Genomic DNA, 18,853 nt, shown 5'->3' on the forward strand with positions numbered 1-18,853 from the left:
CCGACTCCATGTAAAGGCTATCCGCCTGCGCCCTCTAGAGTTTCATGACTGAACTAGATATTAAAATAGAAAACCATAATTATAATTTGGAATAATATTTCACAATAGTAATTACTGTAATTTTGATCAAGTAAATGCTGCTTTGGTGAGCATATGAGATTTTTCAAAAACATTACAAATTTATCTTACTGACCTAAACTTTTAAATGCCATTGTACATTTTCAGAGGAGCAGATTTTAAGAGAGAATACATTTTAGTCTATTCCACAACTAAAGCTATCACAGGACTTATCATAGGTATGTATCTGTTGCTGTTCCCTGTATGGAAGAAGCTAAAACATTCTTCAAAATGTATATTTGTCATACAGGTGGGTCTGGAGGGATTAAGTATAACAAAAACGAACAAAACAAAAAAAACACTCAAAAGCACACAATATTTCTAGTCAAATTTACTGAGACAAAACAGTCCAATTATTCATATAATACATATGAACCTTCTATCATGTACCACATTCTGTTTTTCTCCTCGTCTGGCTGTCTACAAGAAGCAAACTACCGCCTACATTAAGACTCAAATATTAACTGTAATCCTTTAAGACTTCCTAAACTCTGGAAAAGCAACCAACCATTAAAGATTTGTTTAAATAAATCATCTGGGAAGTACATAAACTGCATATACATATGAAAAGCACACGTTCAAAACAAACAAAGAAAAAAAAGAAGAAAATAGTATGAATGTGTACGAATTCTTTCAGCAATTACTTGGCACTCAGAGCAAAAAGGCACAAGCGCTATATCAAAAGGCAAAGAAAGAATGAACAAGCCAGCTGACTTACTAAGTCTAAGTTATCGGCAGTGCATGAAAGGCAATGATATTATACCAGTAAAAAAAAAAAAAAAAATACAGAGCAGGTTTTTTAAGTAGCAACACTCATAAATTACAAAGCCATGAAATTTAATGTATAAAAAAAAAAGACATCAGGTTTTTTTTTTTTCTCAAAAGAAAAAAAAAAAAAAAGTTCCTTTCACTATGAATTCAGGTCAAATCTTCATATGAAGAATCCTGCTCACTTTAGTCTTCAACAAAACTATGAAAAGAGAAAAAAGAAGACAATAAATATACAGTTTTTGTCGTTAACATAGACTATAAATGGTATGGTTTTCAAAAGCCCCAAAAACAACAGTGTTGTGTAAATGAATGGCCAAAACAAAATGCTTTCAGTTTTTTGGTTAAAATGGTGTTGTGTAGACGGTCCCTCAGTGTATGTTTATTATTTTAAAGGTATACTAATACATAATCACTTTTTTCCAGCATGTGTTTTTTATATTACTCTGGTTCATTTTGGTGAGACTAAAGTCTTTATATTTTAGACCTGTCAGGATGGTTTTTGCAGGAAATTGAGTTAAAAAACAAACAAACACCTGAACAGAGTCTGCTGGCAAAAAGAGAAAGCGACGACGCTCTAAAACGAGAATCAACATTGGCTTGGAGAATCAAGGGAATCCTCAACAGGTAAGGTATATTATTAAACAGATAAATTCCCATATGTAGCTCTCTAACAAAGTGCATTGAAAAGAAATGACCATGTACTGTATAATAACGGTATAGCAAAAGTAGCATCTTCAGCTAGTCAGTTTGAGGTTATTTCCCATTATTTCCACTGGTTATATCGCATAAGCCAAGTAGTGAATGTTTTATGAGCAGTACAGTTCTGCAAAATGCATGCTGTTTTGTTTTAATCGCAAGAGGGCCAGAAGTTCTCTTAGAATCTCTTGAAGCATCGAAAATACATTTTGGTCCAAAAATAACAAAAACTATGACTTTATTCAGCATTGTCTTCTCTTCCGGGTTTGTTTTCAGTCCTCAAATAAAGATTCAAACGGTTATGAATCAGCATATTAATTCATGATTCGGATCGCCAATGTCACATGATTTCAGCAGTTTGACACAAGATCCGAATCAATACGCTGATTCATAACAGTTTGACTATTTATTTAACCGTAGTCGCAGTTTTTGTGATTTTTGGACCAAAATGTATTTTTTAGGGCTGGGACAACAACAAAAAATATGTCGACGCAAAATATATGCGTCGATTCGTCAGACTCAAAATAAAGATGGTGGCGCCGGAGAGTAGTAGCAATCATAGATATACATAATAAAGTATATTATGTAATTAAGTATATTATATATTATGTATATCTATGGTAGCAACACGAGTGGCTTGGCCTATTAGGCCTATATCTGCATTTATGTTAACCTACAGACTTTCAAACATGAAAATGTAATTTAATAATATGTATTCGTGTCAAAATTATATATAAACATCTTTTCATATTCTATTTTGCCTGGAGACGCTTCCAACACCCTCGCGTGTCGTGTGAAAAATAGGCGCTCTTCTATTTCTAGCATGCACGAGTTTTCCGCGCGTCACAGGCAGTGTGCAAACTCCAACCTGTTAACGTGGGAGCCGAAACAAAAACGGAGACGCCACGCAGCCGAGACGCTCCGAGGCACGCTTGCAGTGTGTCCCTGGATTTGATTAGCCAACTTGTTAATATTTAATCGATGGGCATAGCCTGTAGGCTGAGTTTAATACATAGAAAAATCGTATATTGTGTTTCTTTGTTGTTGGTTTATACCTATTTATTTGTGTGTGTGTGTGTGTGTGTACTTTATGTTTTCAAGGTTTTATTGAATGCATTGCTCTTGTATAGTCATTTACTTTGGAATTTTAAGAGCAATAAACATATATTGCAATGTTAAGGAATTAGTTTTTTCATTCAGATAATTAAATCAACATGTATAAATTGCTATTAGGCAATTAATGGGGAGATAATCGGCAATCGAATCGAAACCGAATCGGAGAGGAAAAAATTCATCGTTAGATTAATCGATGCATCGAAAAAAGAATCGCTAGATTAATCGTTTAAAATTAATCTTTATCCCAGCCCTAGTATTTTTAATAGCCTGACAAGGCCGTCGTCATTATGTTAAGCCCCGCCCACTGACTCTATACACAATGTGATTGGCCCGACCAGAGTTTGGTGTTTACAGCTCAGAAGTGTATTGAGAGTTGCTAGAAGACACTCGCTGGCAGATTGGATTTGCTGCCGCTAGGATGCGTCTGGATTTCTAGGCTATATTTTTAATGCTTCAAGAGATTCTAATTAACCAACTGATGTCTCATATGGACTACTTTGATGATGTTTTTATTCCCTTTCTGGACATGGACAGTAGTGTGCATACACTTGCATACGCTCTCGGACGAAGTATAAAATATCTTAAAGGGGTGGTTCTGTGTTTTTTTCTAGACTTGGTTGTGTTTATTGGGCGCAGTATAACGTGTCTTAATACTTCTTCTTTTTTTACGCCATATTTTTCTTGTTTTTGACCTTTATTCCACACCGCTGTCTCCACTGTCCTATGAATGGCTCGTTTGCTTCCTGCTTCTATGAAGCCATCCCTCCGAAAAACGCAATGCTCTTAGATTGGTTAGATAACCAAATGTAGTTTCATGTATTTTTATTGGCTGAAGTGCCAAGCACAGGTTGCCTGGAAACGACGCCTTACCATTACGGGTTTATGTTTATTGCTATATGTTAATAGCAAGGGTTTATGATGTCACCAACCTGGGAAGAAGCTTGTTGTAGTCCAAACCGGCCGTTTTTGTAGGCAATAAACTGACATAACTTTAAAAGACAATATCTCTGTTTGCATTGAACTTTCAGCGCTGTAACTTTGCAGATACTGTTTATGCTCAAGCAGCAACATTACACACTAACTAAAGTTAAAAACGTGGAATCACATGCAGCCACCCCTTTAAACTGTGTTCCGAAGATGAACGGAGGTCTTACGGGCCCATTATTTACTCACCCTTAAGCCTTTCTGTGTATGACATTCTTCTTTCAGACGAACACAATCAGTTACATTAATAAATATCCTGATGCTTCCAAGCTTTATAAATGGCAGTGACGGGGTCCACTAAGTTTGAAGCTCAAAAAAGCAAACCCGCCCATAATAAATGTACTCCACACGGCTCCGGGGGGTTAATAAAGACCTTTTAAAGCAAATCTATGGAGTTTTGTACAACAACAAAAAAAACAATCTATATTTTAAACTTAACAGTGAAATGTTCTAGTGATACGTCACGCCAGTTACGCTTTCAGTGTAAGTTGAATACGGAAAACGGTCAGCCAGAAGTATTAAATATTATAATATAACTTCATCAGAAAGAAGAATGTCATATATACCTAGGATGGTTTGAGGGAGAGTAAATCATGGGGTCATTTTCATTTTAAAATGCAGTACTCCTTTAAATTTTTTTTTTTTTTATAGTCAAGTTTATAGCAATGGTGACTGTACCTTTGTGAGGTTACACACTGCAGTGAGTAAATACTGCCCCCGTGTGGTAACAGTGTATGGTGAAAACACAATGCATGCGTTTATGAGTCACATAATGGATCAGTCAACCAATGGCTTTGGCACTGGCAGACGTGTAGGGAGACTCTTACCTTCCACCGGTTTCCACACTCGTTGCACAGCACGAAGGTGGTCATGGGTTCATCTGCGCTGCGTGTCTGGACCTGCGGGGAGAGATTGCACACTACATTCCTGCTCGTTTCATGCTTCAATGCAGCTTTAGCCCATTTGCAAACTTCTTTCAGACATGCAAACCGATCAAAGACTCGTGCGAATTTGCTTCGAGCACAGAAATGTGGTGCTGTTTTCATTTCAGAAACTTGATCCGCCCCCCGTTTTCTTTTTTAAAGCGTAGCTCTAGTGTTCAAATACTCGTGTAACCTACTGCTGCATCACGTTCAGATTGACAGTCGTTTTAATAATCATGGCAAGTATAAACACTTCTGGTTATGAAACGGTCCTAAATGCTGGTGAGATGTTGTAAAGGCATACCTGAGTGTACGTGCAGTTCTTGCCCCTGCATTTTCCACAGATGAACATGTCGGTCTCCGTGCCGCCCACTTTGGAGAGCTGATGCTCTCGAATGGACTCCTTGGTCAGTGCTTTCCTGATCTCTTTCAGCTCTGCGCTTGCCATCTCCTGCCAAACACGCAATTAACACAAACACGCTTCACATCCTGCCAAGAGCTGCAGTTAACTAGAACTTCAATGGTCTTTTCTTCCCTATTGTGACGTATAATAGAGTGAAATGGCTTTTTAAACCAGAACAAAATGTAGGGCGGGACTTGATTTTGTCAACTGGGGAGCGACTGTTGTGGTTTGCTATTGCTGTGATGCCATGCGAGTGACAGATAGTCCCGGCCTTGTCACTAACACTTCTCAAGCCAAAATGAAATCCGAACGTACCTCTGCGGTCATACTGGCGATGCGTTCTGGCGAGATGTTGCCACACAAGACGTTCCGACGCAAGTCTGGGTTTTTCTGGTCCTTGAGGTTGGAAATGCGACTCCTCAGTCTGGTCTTGTACTTTATGTCAGTGGATTTGAACTCCTGGTAGATACGTGTGCCATGAAGTCCAGTCAAGGAAGCACAAAGTCATTATTTCGCATTCTTCTCTCGCACTTTAGCATTCAGAGAGACTAGTGGAAGCGGACAATTTGTTGGCGGATTCCAAAGAAAAGTTTAAACACTGTGGCGCTATTAAAGGTCCCGTTCTTCGCGTGTTTTTGAAGCTTTGATTGTGTTTACAGTGTGCAATATAACATGAGTTCATGTTTCGCGTGTAAAAAAACAGTATTTTTCACACAATTTACTTATCTGTACAGCGCTGTTTCCTCTGTCCTAAAAACGGCTGATGATTTCCTTGTTCTATGAAGTCCCTCCTTCAGAAACACGTAATGAGTTCTGATTAGGCCAGCGCTTCCCGCGCTGTGATTGGACAGCAGCTTAGTGCACGTTGCCCGGAAAGGTCCCGCCTCTTACCATAACGGGTAGATACGATACGCGCGCTCAATGTTATTGCAAAAATGTCTATATTGCCTTATCAATTTGAGCCGGAATCAGACCCGGAGAATATCGAAGAGGATCGATTACAACCTGCTCAGGAAAGACTTTTGCTGGATGTTTCAGAATGGTAAGCTGTCTATTCAGTAGTTTAAACTGATCATTACAAACACCAACAATCGATGGTGTCTGAATGAATTACTACACTTTTATATGCTAAGTTTTTCGGATTAGTTTCAATTACCATCTAACGTTAATTAACAAAGCTAAACAGCGTTGCACTTTGTGTCAAGAGTTACATAAACTGTTAAACGGACCGACTTAAATAATAAAATACACTTACCGGTTGTGGTCCATAACCAACGCCTTCTCCAGACAAAGAGGGAACTGCGTCATCTTTTACGAAGCAGTCCTCAGCAAAATGTGCTGCACATAGTTTTAAATTGTGATTATAATTTTCCGGAACCGAGTTAACCATAAACTGTAGCCATTGATCTCGTACAGCGTCCGTGGGAAGGCCAAACAAAGGTGATTTGACTCCGGGATGAAAATAACAGCGTTTCAATGGCATGACGACAAACACACTCTACAAAAACAACACTTCCTATTCTCGACCTGCGAGAGCAAAAGGACAACGCCCCCTAATTTGCGTGTTCTTGTGGGCGGAGGGTTCGTCAACAAACGGTTTTAGTTGCGTCATCACTGCAGGAAGTACAGGGGTGTAGTCCAAACCGGCCGTTTGCTGTAGGCTTTGAAAGGGAACTTCTGTTAAATAAAATATCTCACTTGGCATTGAACTTTGAGCTTTATAATTTTACAGGTATTATTTATGCTCTAACAGCAATATTACACACTAACTAAAGTTTGAAAGATGGAATCGCGAAGAACGGGACCTTTAAAACATTGAGGTGATGGGCCAAGGTTCGGCTGATTCTCACGACACCTGCTGGTAGATGTTATAACCACAATTTGCAGGCAAAATACATCTTAATCTATTCAGTTTGTTGTGCACATTTTTGCTACAAAAATTTAAAATCACCATCATTTCATACACTGCCTTTCAAAAGTCTGTGGTCAGTATGTTTTTGTTGTAATGACAAGAATTTGATACTTTTCTTCAGAAAGAACACCTTTTTCAAAAGTGACTAAAGACATTTACATTGTTAAATGCAGCTCTTTTTGAACATCATATTTATCATCAAAAAATGGTTTCCAAATTAAAAAAAATAGTTCACATTACTGTTTTACCAACTAATGTTGGTAATGAGAAGGATATAATCTTCAATCTGTGCAGCCAGGTGTTCACAGTCTACTCCGATTGTCTGGTGATCACCTGAGAAATATATACAAAGAATCATTTCCTTAAATGTAACATGTAACAGTTTATGCTTAACATGCCCCTAATATGCCATTCGTGCAATACATTCACACGCATCAAAGTCAAAAACACTTTAATTTTCTCATATTATACATTGGGAAGCATTACTTAATTTCTCAAAGAGTCTGAAAACAGTTCATTCAAAGATTCAGTTTCTCTAAACCCCTCTTTTTGGTGAACGTACTCTGCTCTGATTGGTCAGATGGCCAGTCTGTTGTGATTAGTCTGCTCTGCTCTGATTGGTCAGATGGCCTAGTCTGTTGTGATTGGTCTACTCTGCTCTGATTGGTCAGATGACCAGTCTGTTGTGATTGGTCTACTCTGCTCTGATTGGTCAGATGACCAGTCTGTTGTGATTGGTCTACTCTGCTCTGATTGGTCAGATGGCCTAGTCTGCTGTGATTGGTCTACTCTGCTCTGATTGGTCAGATGGCCTAGTCTGTTGTGATTGGTCTACTCTGCTCTGATTGGTCAGATGACCAGTCTGTTGTGATTGGTCTACTCTGCTCTGATTGGTCAGATGACCAGTCTGTTGTGATTGGTCTGCTCTGCTCTGATTGGTCAGATGGCCTAGTCTGTTGTGATTGGTCTACTCTGCTCTGATTGGTCAGATGGCCAGTCTGTTGTGATTAGTCTGCTCTGCTCTGATTGGTCAGATGGCCTAGTCTGTTGTGATTGGTCTACTCTGCTCTGATTGGTCAGATGACCAGTCTGTTGTGATTGGTCTACTCTGCTCTGATTGGTCAGATGGCCTAGTCTGTTGTGATTGGTCTACTCTGCTCTGATTGGTCAGATGACCAGTCTGTTGTGATTGGTCTACTCTGCTCTGATTGGTCAGATGGCCTAGTCTGCTGTGATTGGTCTACTCTGCTCTGATTGGTCAGATGGCCTAGTCTGTTGTGATTGGTCTACTCTGCTCTGATTGGTCAGATGACCAGTCTGTTGTGATTGGTCTACTCTGCTCTGATTGGTCAGATGACCAGTCTGTTGTGATTGGTCTAGTCTGCTCTGATTGGTCAGATGGCCTAGTCTGTTGTGATTGGTCTACTCTGCTCTGATTGGTCAGATGACCAGTCTGTTGTGATTGGTCTACTCTGCTCTGATTGGTCAGATGGCCAGTCTGTTGTGATTGGTCTACTCTGCTCTGATTGGTCAGATGGCCAGTCTGTTGTGATTGGTCTACTCTGCTCTGATTGGTCAGATGGCCTAGTCTGTTGTGATTGGTCTACTCTGCTCTGATTGGTCAGATGACCAGTCTGTTGTGATTGGTCTACTCTGCTCTGATTGGTTAGATGGCCAGTCTGTTGTGATTGGTCTACTCTGCTCTGATTGGTCAGATGGCCAGTCTGTTGTGATTGGTCTACTCTGCTCTGATTGGTCAGATGGCCTAGTCTGTTGTGATTGGTCTACTCTGCTCTGATTGGTCAGATGACCAGTCTGTTGTGATTGGTCTACTCTGCTCTGATTGGTCAGATGACCAGTCTGTTGTGATTGGTCTACTCTGCTCTGATTGGTCAGATGGCCTAGTCTGCTGTGATTGGTCTACTCTGCTCTGATTGGTCAGATGGCCTAGTCTGTTGTGATTGGTCTACTCTGCTCTGATTGGTCAGATGACCAGTCTGTTGTGATTGGTCTACTCTGCTCTGATTGGTCAGATGACCAGTCTGTTGTGATTGGTCTAGTCTGCTCTGATTGGTCAGATGGCCTAGTCTGTTGTGATTGGTCTACTCTGCTCTGATTGGTCAGATGACCAGTCTGTTGTGATTGGTCTACTCTGCTCTGATTGGTCAGATGGCCAGTCTGTTGTGATTGGTCTACTCTGCTCTGATTGGTCAGATGACCAGTCTGTTGTGATTGGTCTACTCTGCTCTGATTGGTCAGATGACCAGTCTGCTGTGATTGGTCTACTCTGCTCTGATTGGTCAGATGGCCAGTCTGTTGTGATTGGTCTACTCTGCTCTGATTGGTCAGATGGCCTAGTCTGTTGTGATTGGTCTACTCTGCTCTGATTGGTCAGATGACCAGTCTGTTGTGATTGGTCTACTCTGCTCTGATTGGTCAGATGACCAGTCTGTTGTGATTGGTCTACTCTGCTCTGATTGGTCAGATGACCAGTCTGTTGTGATTGGTCTACTCTGCTCTGATTGGTCAGATGACCAGTCTGTTGTGATTGGTCTACTCTGCTCTGGTCAGATGACCAGTCTATTGTGATTGGTCTACTCTGCTCTGATTGGTCAGATGGCCTAGTCTGTTGTGATTGGTCTACTCTGCTCTGATTGGTCAGATGACCAGTCTGTTGTGATTGGTCTACTCTGCTCTGATTGGTCAGATGACCAGTCTGTTGTGATTGGTCTACTCTGCTCTGATTGGTCAGATGGCCTAGTCTGTTGTGATTGGTCTACTGTGCTCTGATTGGTCAGATGGCCTAGTCTGTTGTAATTGGTCTACTCTGCTCTGATTGGTCAGATGGCCTAGTCTGTTGTGATTGGTCTACTCTGCTCTGATTGGTCAGATGGCCAGTCTGTTGTGATTAGTCTGCTCTGCTCTGATTGGTCAGATGGCCTAGTCTGTTGTGATTGGTCTACTCTGCTCTGATTGGTCAGATGGCCAGTCTGTTGTGATTGGTCTATTCTGCTCTGATTGGTCAGATGGCCTAGTCTATTGTGATTGGTCTACTCTGCTCTGATTGGTCAGATGGCCAGTCTGTTTTGATTGGTCTACTCTGCTCTGATTGGTCAGATGGCCTAGTCTGTTGTGATTGGTCTACTCTGCTCTGATTGGTCAGATGGCCTAGTCTGTTGTGATTGGTCTGCTCTGCATTGATTGGTCAGACGGCCCAGTCTGTTGTGATTGGTCTACTCTGCTCTGATTGGTCAGATGGCCTAGTCTGCTGTGATTGGTCTACTCTGCTCTGATTGGTCAGATGGCCAGTCTGTTTTGATTGGTCTACTCTGCTCTGATTGGTCAGATGGCCTAGTCTGTTGTGATTGCTCTACTCTGCTCTGATTGGTCAGATGGCCTAGTCTGTTGTGATTGGTCTGCTCTGCTCTGATTGGTCAGACGGGCCAGTCTGTTGTGATTGGTCTGCTCTGCTCTGATTGGTCAGATGGCCCAGTCTGTTGTGATTGGTCTGCTCTGCTTTGATTGGTCAGATGGCCCAGTCTGTTGTGATTGGTCTACTCTGCTCTGATTGGTCAATTGGCCTAGTCTGTTGTGATTGGTCTACTCTGCTCTGATTGGTCAATTGGCCAAGTCTGTTGTGATTGGTCTACCGCTTTGTGTATAAATCACTAAGGAAGCCTCTGGAGCTTAATTTCCTAATAGGCGTTTCTTTTCTGAGATGCACTGTGATATGAACGTTAATGGTGGTGTTGGTTTTTCCATATCAGTCCAGCACAAGTCTACGAGTTGAAGTGGAGCAAAGTGGATACGCAGCACTGAAAACAGCGTCTTCTCGACATGTCGACAGCACTAACTAACTCTTTTACAACTCAATTACAATTACAACTACAGTGTTTGAGGGAGAGTCAAACTAGACGTTGTTCGCGAACAGCCATTGAAGACTATAAGCTGGCATTATGCAAATGTTATATGTAGGTGTGTAACAGGCAGTGAGACTGGAACTGCTTATGACTTGTTTCACCAGTTCCAAATCAATTCTGACTTTTAGGAGACAATAACTTTATTTGTTGATCATTAAAACTTTGCAGATCTTTTACATTCACAAACAGATTTATTACACACTACATAAAGGTAATATTCAAAAAAGCATAATAGGGGGCACTTTAAGATAACCTGCAACATTTCATTTGCATGTTTGAGCTGTTTACTGAAATTAACTTGCACTGACATGTATTAAAATAGGCTATTGTTTTGTCTCAAGATGCACACCAGTAACTCACCAGTCAGTAAAACTTTAGCATAATAAAATTACATATATTAAATAAAGTTATAGTACTTCATTCACACAGTCAGACCCGATGAGTTGTGTTAACTCAAATTATTTGATGCCTTCAAATAATGAAAATGTGAGTTTTATTTAATTGCACAAAAAATATTTATAAGTATTAAATAACTATAAGCTCTATTTAAATACAATGTGTAGATAAAATTTTACTGAATTTAGTAAAACTATAAAATGTCCCTCAAATTTCAAATCCCAACATGAAAAGGAAACATTACCAGAATAGCACCCTATAGTCACTTTTGAAAAATTAATTTATTTAATTTTCTTAATTTCAACATTTTAGTTTCACAGTTAGAGTTCATGTAACTTTGTTCAATTAAGTGCAATTAACTTGAGTAATATAGTTGAGTAAAATTACTTTAGTTAATTTTAGTACATTTTAACATTTAATTTAGTACATTTTACAGTGCATTTACTTACACAGCTTAATTTGTTAAGGTTACCATCTTACCATCAGTCTGTAGGGCTGCCACCAGCAGCTCTCTGCATTTAGTGCGCACACTGTCCGTTGTGACGGGTGCAGGTGGGAATGAGGTGAATTTTGGGGTTACTGGGGTGGTGGGAGTTTTTGGCGTCTCTTGTTTGTTACTAGACAACAAGAGGAAACAACATTTCAGTTTCGTGGAACTCCTTAAAATAAGCAATAACGTAAAAAATTATTGAATGTCCAAAAAAGTGTTTGCTTTACGTGCATGTGTTTGTAAATCATTTCTTTATTTGCAAAACATACTATGAAAATATAAATCTTCCCACAATTTTTTATAGTGATTATTTTAGTGTAGTATATATGGTGTAAAATAAATATATTTCATTGCAGCAATTGTTATTTACCATCTTTAAGTTAAATAGCTTGTGACGTGCTATACACTCACCTAAAGGATTATTAGGAACACCTGTTAAATTTCTAATTAATGCAATTATCTAATCAACATGGCAGTTGCTTCAATGCATTTAGGGCTGTGGTCCTGGTCAAGACAATCTCCTGAACTCCAAACTGAATGTCAGAATGGGAAAGAAAGGGGATTTAAGCAATTTTGAGCGTGGCATGGTTGTTGGTGCCAGACAGGCCGGTCTGAGTATTTCACAATCTGCTCAGTTACTGGGATATTCACACACAACCATTTCTAGGGTTTTACAAAGAATGGTGTGAAAAGGGAAAAACATCCAGTATGCGGCAGTCCTGTGGGGGCAAAGATGCCTTGTTGATGCTAGAGGTCAGAGGAGAATGGGCCGACTGATTCAAGCTGATAGAAGAGCAACTTTGACTGAAATAACCACTCGTTACAACCGAGGTATGCAGCGAAGGAATTGTTAAGCCACCACACACACAACCTTGAGGCGGATGGGTTACATTAGCAGAAGACCCCACCGCTTACCACACCTCTCCACTACAAAAAGGAAAAAGAGGCTACAATTTGCACGAGCTCACCAAAATTGGAAGTTGAAGACTGGAAAAACTATTTCTGTTGAGACATTCAGATGGTAGAGTCAGAATTTGGCATAAACAGAATGAGAACATGGATCCATTCATGCCTTATCACTGTGCAGGCTGGTGGTGGTGGTGTAATGGTGTGGTGGATGTTTTCTTGACACACTTTAGGTCCCTTAGTGCCAGATTGGGCATTGTTTACTGTAAATGCCACGGCCTACCTGAGCATAGTTTCTCACCATGTCTATCCCTTTTGACCACCATCTACCCATCCTCTGATGGCTACTTCTAGCAGGATAATGCACCATGTCACAATTCAAAGCTTGAATCCTTTTAAATTGGTTTCTTGAACATGACAATGAGTTCACTGTACTAAAATGGCCCCCACAATCACCAGATCTCAACCCAATAGAGCATCTTTGGGATGTGGTGGTACAGGAGCTTCTTGCCCTGGATGTGCATCCCACAAATCTCCATCAATTGCAAGATGCTATCCTATCCATAGATATCCATAATAACAGCTAGATGTCTTACGGCGGAGTCACCATCGTCATCACCGGCGGCCATCTTGTCACAGGCAAGCTTTCTGTCGGGCCAACAGCGCGCACAAGACATCTATAGCCTTTATTATGGATATCTATGATCCTATCACTATGGGCCAACATTTCTAAAGAATGCTTTCAGCACCTTGTTGAATCAATCCCACATAGAATTAAGGCAGTTCTGAAGGCGAAAGGGGGTCAAATACAGTATTAGTATGGTGTTCCTAATAATCCTTTAGGTGAGTGTATATTGGCCATTAAAAAAAATCCAAAACCAATCAATCACAAGTGACACAAATAACAGACAAGTAGCTTGATGATTTTGCCTACTTTACATTCTTAAATGTTACTAGGTCAATCTTTTTCCTTTCCTTTTTATTAAATGAAAAATGCAAAGATGAATTGTATATAAGCTTGTTTCCACCACTTAATAATAAAATGTAAATGGCAATTGCGACTCACACACACAATTGATATGAACTAACTTAAAGTCAGAATAATGGGATATAAACTCACATAAACATAATTGCTCATCAAGTTTACATCTTACAATTCTGAAAGTATTGTAAACTTGTAAGATGTAAACTTGATGAGCAATTCTGAGTTTTATTTGTTTGGAATTATGGGTTTATGTTCCGCAATTCTGACTTTTCTCAAACTTACGAGTTTATATCTAAAAATTCTGCCGTTTTTTTCCTTTGCAATTACGAGTTTATATCCCACAATTCTGATTTATTTTCTTGCAGTTACGGGTTTAGATTGAACAATTCTGACTTTTATTCCTTCGCAATTACGGGTTTATATCCCATAATTCTGATTTATTTTCCGGCAAATACAAGTTTATACCCTGCAATTACAAGATTATATCCTGCAATTGTTACATTTTTCTCACAATTCTGGGTTTATATCCCGCATTTACAACTCCTTTTCTCGCAATTACTAGTTTATTTCCCACAATTCTGACTTCTTTTTTGGCAAATTACAAGTGTATATCCCGCAATTACAACTTCTTTGCTCGCAATTAGGAGTTTATATCCCACAATGCTGACTTATTTTCTCCCAATTTCAGATGTTTTTTCCGCAATTATAGGTTTATATCCCGCAATTCTGAAATTTCTCTCGCAATTATAGGTTTATATCCCGCAATTCTGACTTTTTTCCTTCACAATTACAAGTTTATATCCTGTATTGCTGACTTCTTTGCTCAGAGTTGTGAGAGAGTTATAAAAGTTATTATAAAGTTATTGCGAGTTATAAATGTAGTATTTTGAGGAATTCAATTTGCAGGATAAAAAGTCGTAAAAACTCTTTATTTATTGTTTATTAAGTGGCATAACCAAGCTTCCATAAAATTGGTTACAATAAGATCTATAACATGCATTTAGAAAATAGATCCCACACACCTGGTGTCACTGGATCCAGGACAGTCTTTAGAAGATGAGGACTGGAGAGGAGATGCTCCTTTTTTTTTCTCCTCTGCTTTACCCTCAGAACCATCTACATAAAAGAATATTCACAGTCCAGCTTAGACATCAGACACACTCATTGCATTCACTATCAAGAAGTTGACTTTCTTTAGATAATAAGAGCAAGAACAGACAGCAGCCATGTCCCACCACTTTTTATAATGCAACTCTTCAGTCTCCTTCTCAATTGTTGTCATTCACTCTGAGTCTGAAGTAAGGTGAACACTTGTCTAAATGTTTTTTTAAGCTGTCTGAGTGTGAATGAAGATACAGTACCGAGCAGTTTCTTCCAGGCTTTGATGAGTGATTTGGCCAGTGTCTGCACCTCCTCATCTGAGCTCTGCTTCCGCACTGCATTCACTGACATCCCAATCCGGGTCGACTGTACCATGGGACACATTGAAACAATGGAAATATCACATTTATTATAATAAATATAAGAGTTGACTAACACAAAATCCAATGTTTGATATGCTATATTGTAACTTATACATTTTGTTATAAATAACCATCTAGTAACAAATTATGAAGCTTTGATTAAGAGGTCACTCTTCTGCTATAAAATGCTTAAAAGAGAGGTGAACATAAGTAAATAACAGACGACACAAACCCACAAACTGCAGCAGTGCTTAGAATAAACAGAACGATATCATCTGCTGGTGTGAACAAGTTATCGTTATAGATATCCTTACAGCTATCATTCTTGGTATAAGGAGGCCTTGAGACACAGATGTGTTTTCCCCGGTGTATTCATTCATCTTCTGCATGTAACTGCTACACAAACACTACAGTAAAGGCTCTCATATAACAAAATAGACAGTAACAAAATATACCAGTTGAAAAACACATCGGTATGTTCTAAAACATACTGTTCAGAATGGAATAACATACTGCAGTACGCAGTCTACTATTTTCTTTAAGAACATATAAAAACAGTTTCTAATTAATTATCATATTTTAATTTTGCATTTTTAAAAATCCTGTATGTTCTTATCAATATATTCAAAACAATAGACAGGCTTGACTGATCACAATAGAAATGGAACGCCAAGTACATTGAAATGTGGTATAATATGCATTTTATCCAGATAGTCTAAGCATTCATACATTCATTATGCTTAATAAATTGATTATATTCTACACACTGCAGAAATAGTACAAGCAGTGACATATCCGAGAAGAAAAAAAGCATGGGATTCCCTGACTGGAAGAGAGAGGTGATTATGTAATCAAACACAGCATATGCTCTGCCCACAAATGGTGTCTGAGATACCTGTAGGGTCTCCAAAGACATTTTCATGTTCTTCAGCTCCTGAAGCAAGTCAATGGCACCATCCTGAGGATAAAAACACATCCAGGACAAAAAAGACAGTTACACAACTTCTCAAATGCATTAGTAAACAATGGCTTCTTCAACTATAGGTTTGATCATAGAAAAATAGACACAGCCAGTATGCATTTAAATGCTGTGTTTTGGGGACAAAACTAGGACTGGCTGGTGTGAAGTGTTGGATAAATGAGTCTTTTGTTTGCACTGGGGAAATTTGGAGAACAACCAGCTGCCAGCTCATCACAGTACACAAACGCTTCAAACATGAGAGTAAACGCCAAATGTGTGATTGTGCATAAAGATTGATCAATACGAGCCCGGTGGTGGTTGTCTGGATGAGGATGAAGCAGGTGATGATTACAGTTACTAGATCTCGTGCTTGTTTAATGGAGTCAAAAGCCGCGAACGCGTGGATGAAATTATGAGTTCTCTGTTTTTCACACGCTTAACGTTATAAGGATTAGGAAATCTATCACTTACAGTGTTTTTCTTGTGCACCATTTTGTCCAGCTTCTTGGCGATGCGCTCCACTTCTTGGTCTTTCGCCATGTTTACAGGTTTAGGGCTGTTTGATGGCGCCCGATGGTCGTGCCTCCATTTATGTGGGAAAATGCGCCCGTCTCTCTGTGTGTGTATCTCTTTTAGTGGTAGTATGAGAGGAATCCTGCCTTTCTCTCCGCTCTTGCCTGTTGTGTAGCGATGTTCGATTCGCGATCGAATTGTTCTTTTGAGTCGAATCTTTTCAAAGAATCAAATGAACCTGTTCATAATCTTTTTTTTACGGTCTATTATGGTTAGAGTGGTTCTCGAGGCAACGACTCATCGACTGCGACTCACAGGAAACCAAGAACGCTGCAAGAACCGCGTGTTTTTAACACGTGTTTAATTCGTAAATGAGCTAGGAGACCTGATAGCAAGAGTGAGTTAAGTTACTTAGCGGTATGGTACAATGTTAATTATGTAAATTATGAGGTAATTTTATGGCAGGTTTATTTGCGGATAAATATCGAATGTTAAGTTTATGTGTCCTAGTTCCTATTTGTTTCAGCCATTGTAAATGAAATTTAAAACTGATAAAAATGTTATGAGGAATATGTGACTACATATATGACTTTATTGAAACGTTTAAGAGCTTATATTCTAAACTTATATTACTAATCATTTTACGACATATTTACGTGGTCACGTAAAAAAAAAAAAAATTAATAAATAAAAAAAAAAAGAGTCCCTGAATCGTTTTTGATTTGAACCGCTTGATTCAATGAGCTGTTCGAAAGAGCCGATTCGCGGAAATGGACTTCCCATCGCTTCTGTTTTGAAGCAGGGCGTTATGGGAAATGAAGTTTATATGACCCTGCTCAGCTGCAAGGCAGTGAATCGAAGCTTGGTATAAATAAACAATAGCATTTAAATAAATAAACAAATCACTGATTTTTGAGATAAGGGACAAAACATGTTAAAAAAATATTTGTATTTTCTTTTTTTCTCCACACTACACTATTTTTAACATTTTTACAATTCTGATTTTGTTGTTATTGTTTTGTCTTTAATGATTTTATGGAAAAAAATTGTGATGTTTCGCTTTGGTAATGAAGTCAATACTCTTTAAGTTTTGTTTTAAGTTTTTACAAGTTTAATTTAAGTAGGCTACACATAAATAGGGTAATATCATGGCAATAGGTGGCTTACCCTGAAGTTCACAGTTGATGTATTTTTATTGATTGACTTACTAACCACAGTTACAGCAACTAATATTAAGTCTAGTCTCAATATCATAAGAAATAAATGTGTTCACTCTTGCAAAATAAGGGCAGTAATATAGTGGCCTACTGTGTTTAGACATCAGTAGAGGGCGTCATTGTAACAAAATGCTAAAGAATTTGGACTTCTAAAGTACAATAGAAAAATGCATGAATATTATTTCATTAGACAACAAAGTATTAAACAAAGTGACACTTTAATTTAACCCTTTCATTGTTTTAAGGTCAATTTTGAATTGTGTTTGGTAAAGAACATGAATTAATGCTTCAAACTTTTAGAATGGTATCCAGCACTTTTTTTTTTAGTTTTACGAATAAAATTTGTCTAAAAAATTTATGACATTTAGCCCCTCGTATTTTGTCTAATGCAAGGAAATTACTAAAATTATTAAAATGGTATGTTTCAGAAAACAATTAAATTATAAATATACTTAATAGTTTGATTCACAGTAAAGGGTCTAAGTGCATTTTAAGTTTGGAAGGTAAATTTAAGGAGAGGAGTTTGTGATAAAAGAAACAAAATGTAGTTCCATCAAAAATAATGTAAATAAGAGGTGGGAGCAAGTCACACGTGTTCAAGTCACAAATGGACTAAGTCTCAAGTCCTATAACATCAAGTCTTAAGTAAGTCTCAGTTTCACGCAGACAAACTAAGCAAGTCAAGCCAAGTTCTGCTAAGGATCAAGTCAAATTACAATACCAAAATGAGTTTTTATTCTACTCAACCTTATTTATTTTTTCCCTCAGAAATTATGAACTTTCTTAATTATACATTTATACCATAATAATAATAATAATAATAATAATAATAATAATAATAATATATTATTATTATTATTATTATTATTATTATTATTATTATTATTATTATTATTATTATTATTATTATTATTATTATTATTATAACACTTCCTCTTTGAACTAGGCTATTGCCGTCTGGCTACAGAGCACTCAGCATCAGAACAGCCAGTCACAAAAAGTTTCTTTCCTCAAGCCATCTTATACCTCATGAAGAGTCAACGGTTAACCTTGTCAATATATAATCTTAGAGGTTAATGC

The 18,853-nt window shown here is 38.4% G+C and overlaps 1 protein-coding gene across 1 annotated transcript; it reads right to left on the minus strand.

Moving 5' to 3' along the window:
- Positions 1–433: 433 nt before the first annotated feature.
- On the minus strand, positions 434–16,762 carry tcea2 (transcription elongation factor A (SII), 2). The gene is made up of 10 exons (XM_067446586.1): positions 16,515–16,762; positions 15,978–16,040; positions 14,981–15,086; positions 14,642–14,735; positions 11,719–11,855; positions 7,199–7,255; positions 5,326–5,480; positions 4,912–5,058; positions 4,512–4,583; positions 434–1,087 (listed from the first exon to the last, which is right to left on the minus strand). The coding sequence occupies exons 1-10, from the start codon at positions 16,581–16,583 to the stop codon at positions 1,079–1,081; spliced, it is 909 nt and encodes a 302-aa protein (XP_067302687.1). The 5' UTR covers positions 16,584–16,762; the 3' UTR covers positions 434–1,078.
- Between the last annotated feature and the right edge of the window lie 2,091 nt (positions 16,763–18,853).

The sequence above is a fragment of the Pseudorasbora parva genome, chromosome 6 (genome assembly GCF_024679245.1).
Source record: "Pseudorasbora parva isolate DD20220531a chromosome 6, ASM2467924v1, whole genome shotgun sequence".
In the NCBI taxonomy this organism is placed as follows: domain Eukaryota; kingdom Metazoa; phylum Chordata; class Actinopteri; order Cypriniformes; family Gobionidae; genus Pseudorasbora; species Pseudorasbora parva.

Coding starts and splice junctions, on each gene's coding strand:
- tcea2 (XM_067446586.1), bottom strand. CDS start 16,583: ATGGCGAAAGACCAAGAAGTGGAGCGCATCGCCAAGAAGCTGGACAAA. Junction 16,041..16,514: donor TGGTGCACAAGAAAAACACT/GTAAGTGATAGA, acceptor TTTTATCCTCAG/GATGGTGCCATTGACTTGCT. Junction 14,736..14,980: donor AGCCTGGAAGAAACTGCTCG/GTACTGTATCTT, acceptor TCTTTTATGTAG/ATGGTTCTGAGGGTAAAGCA.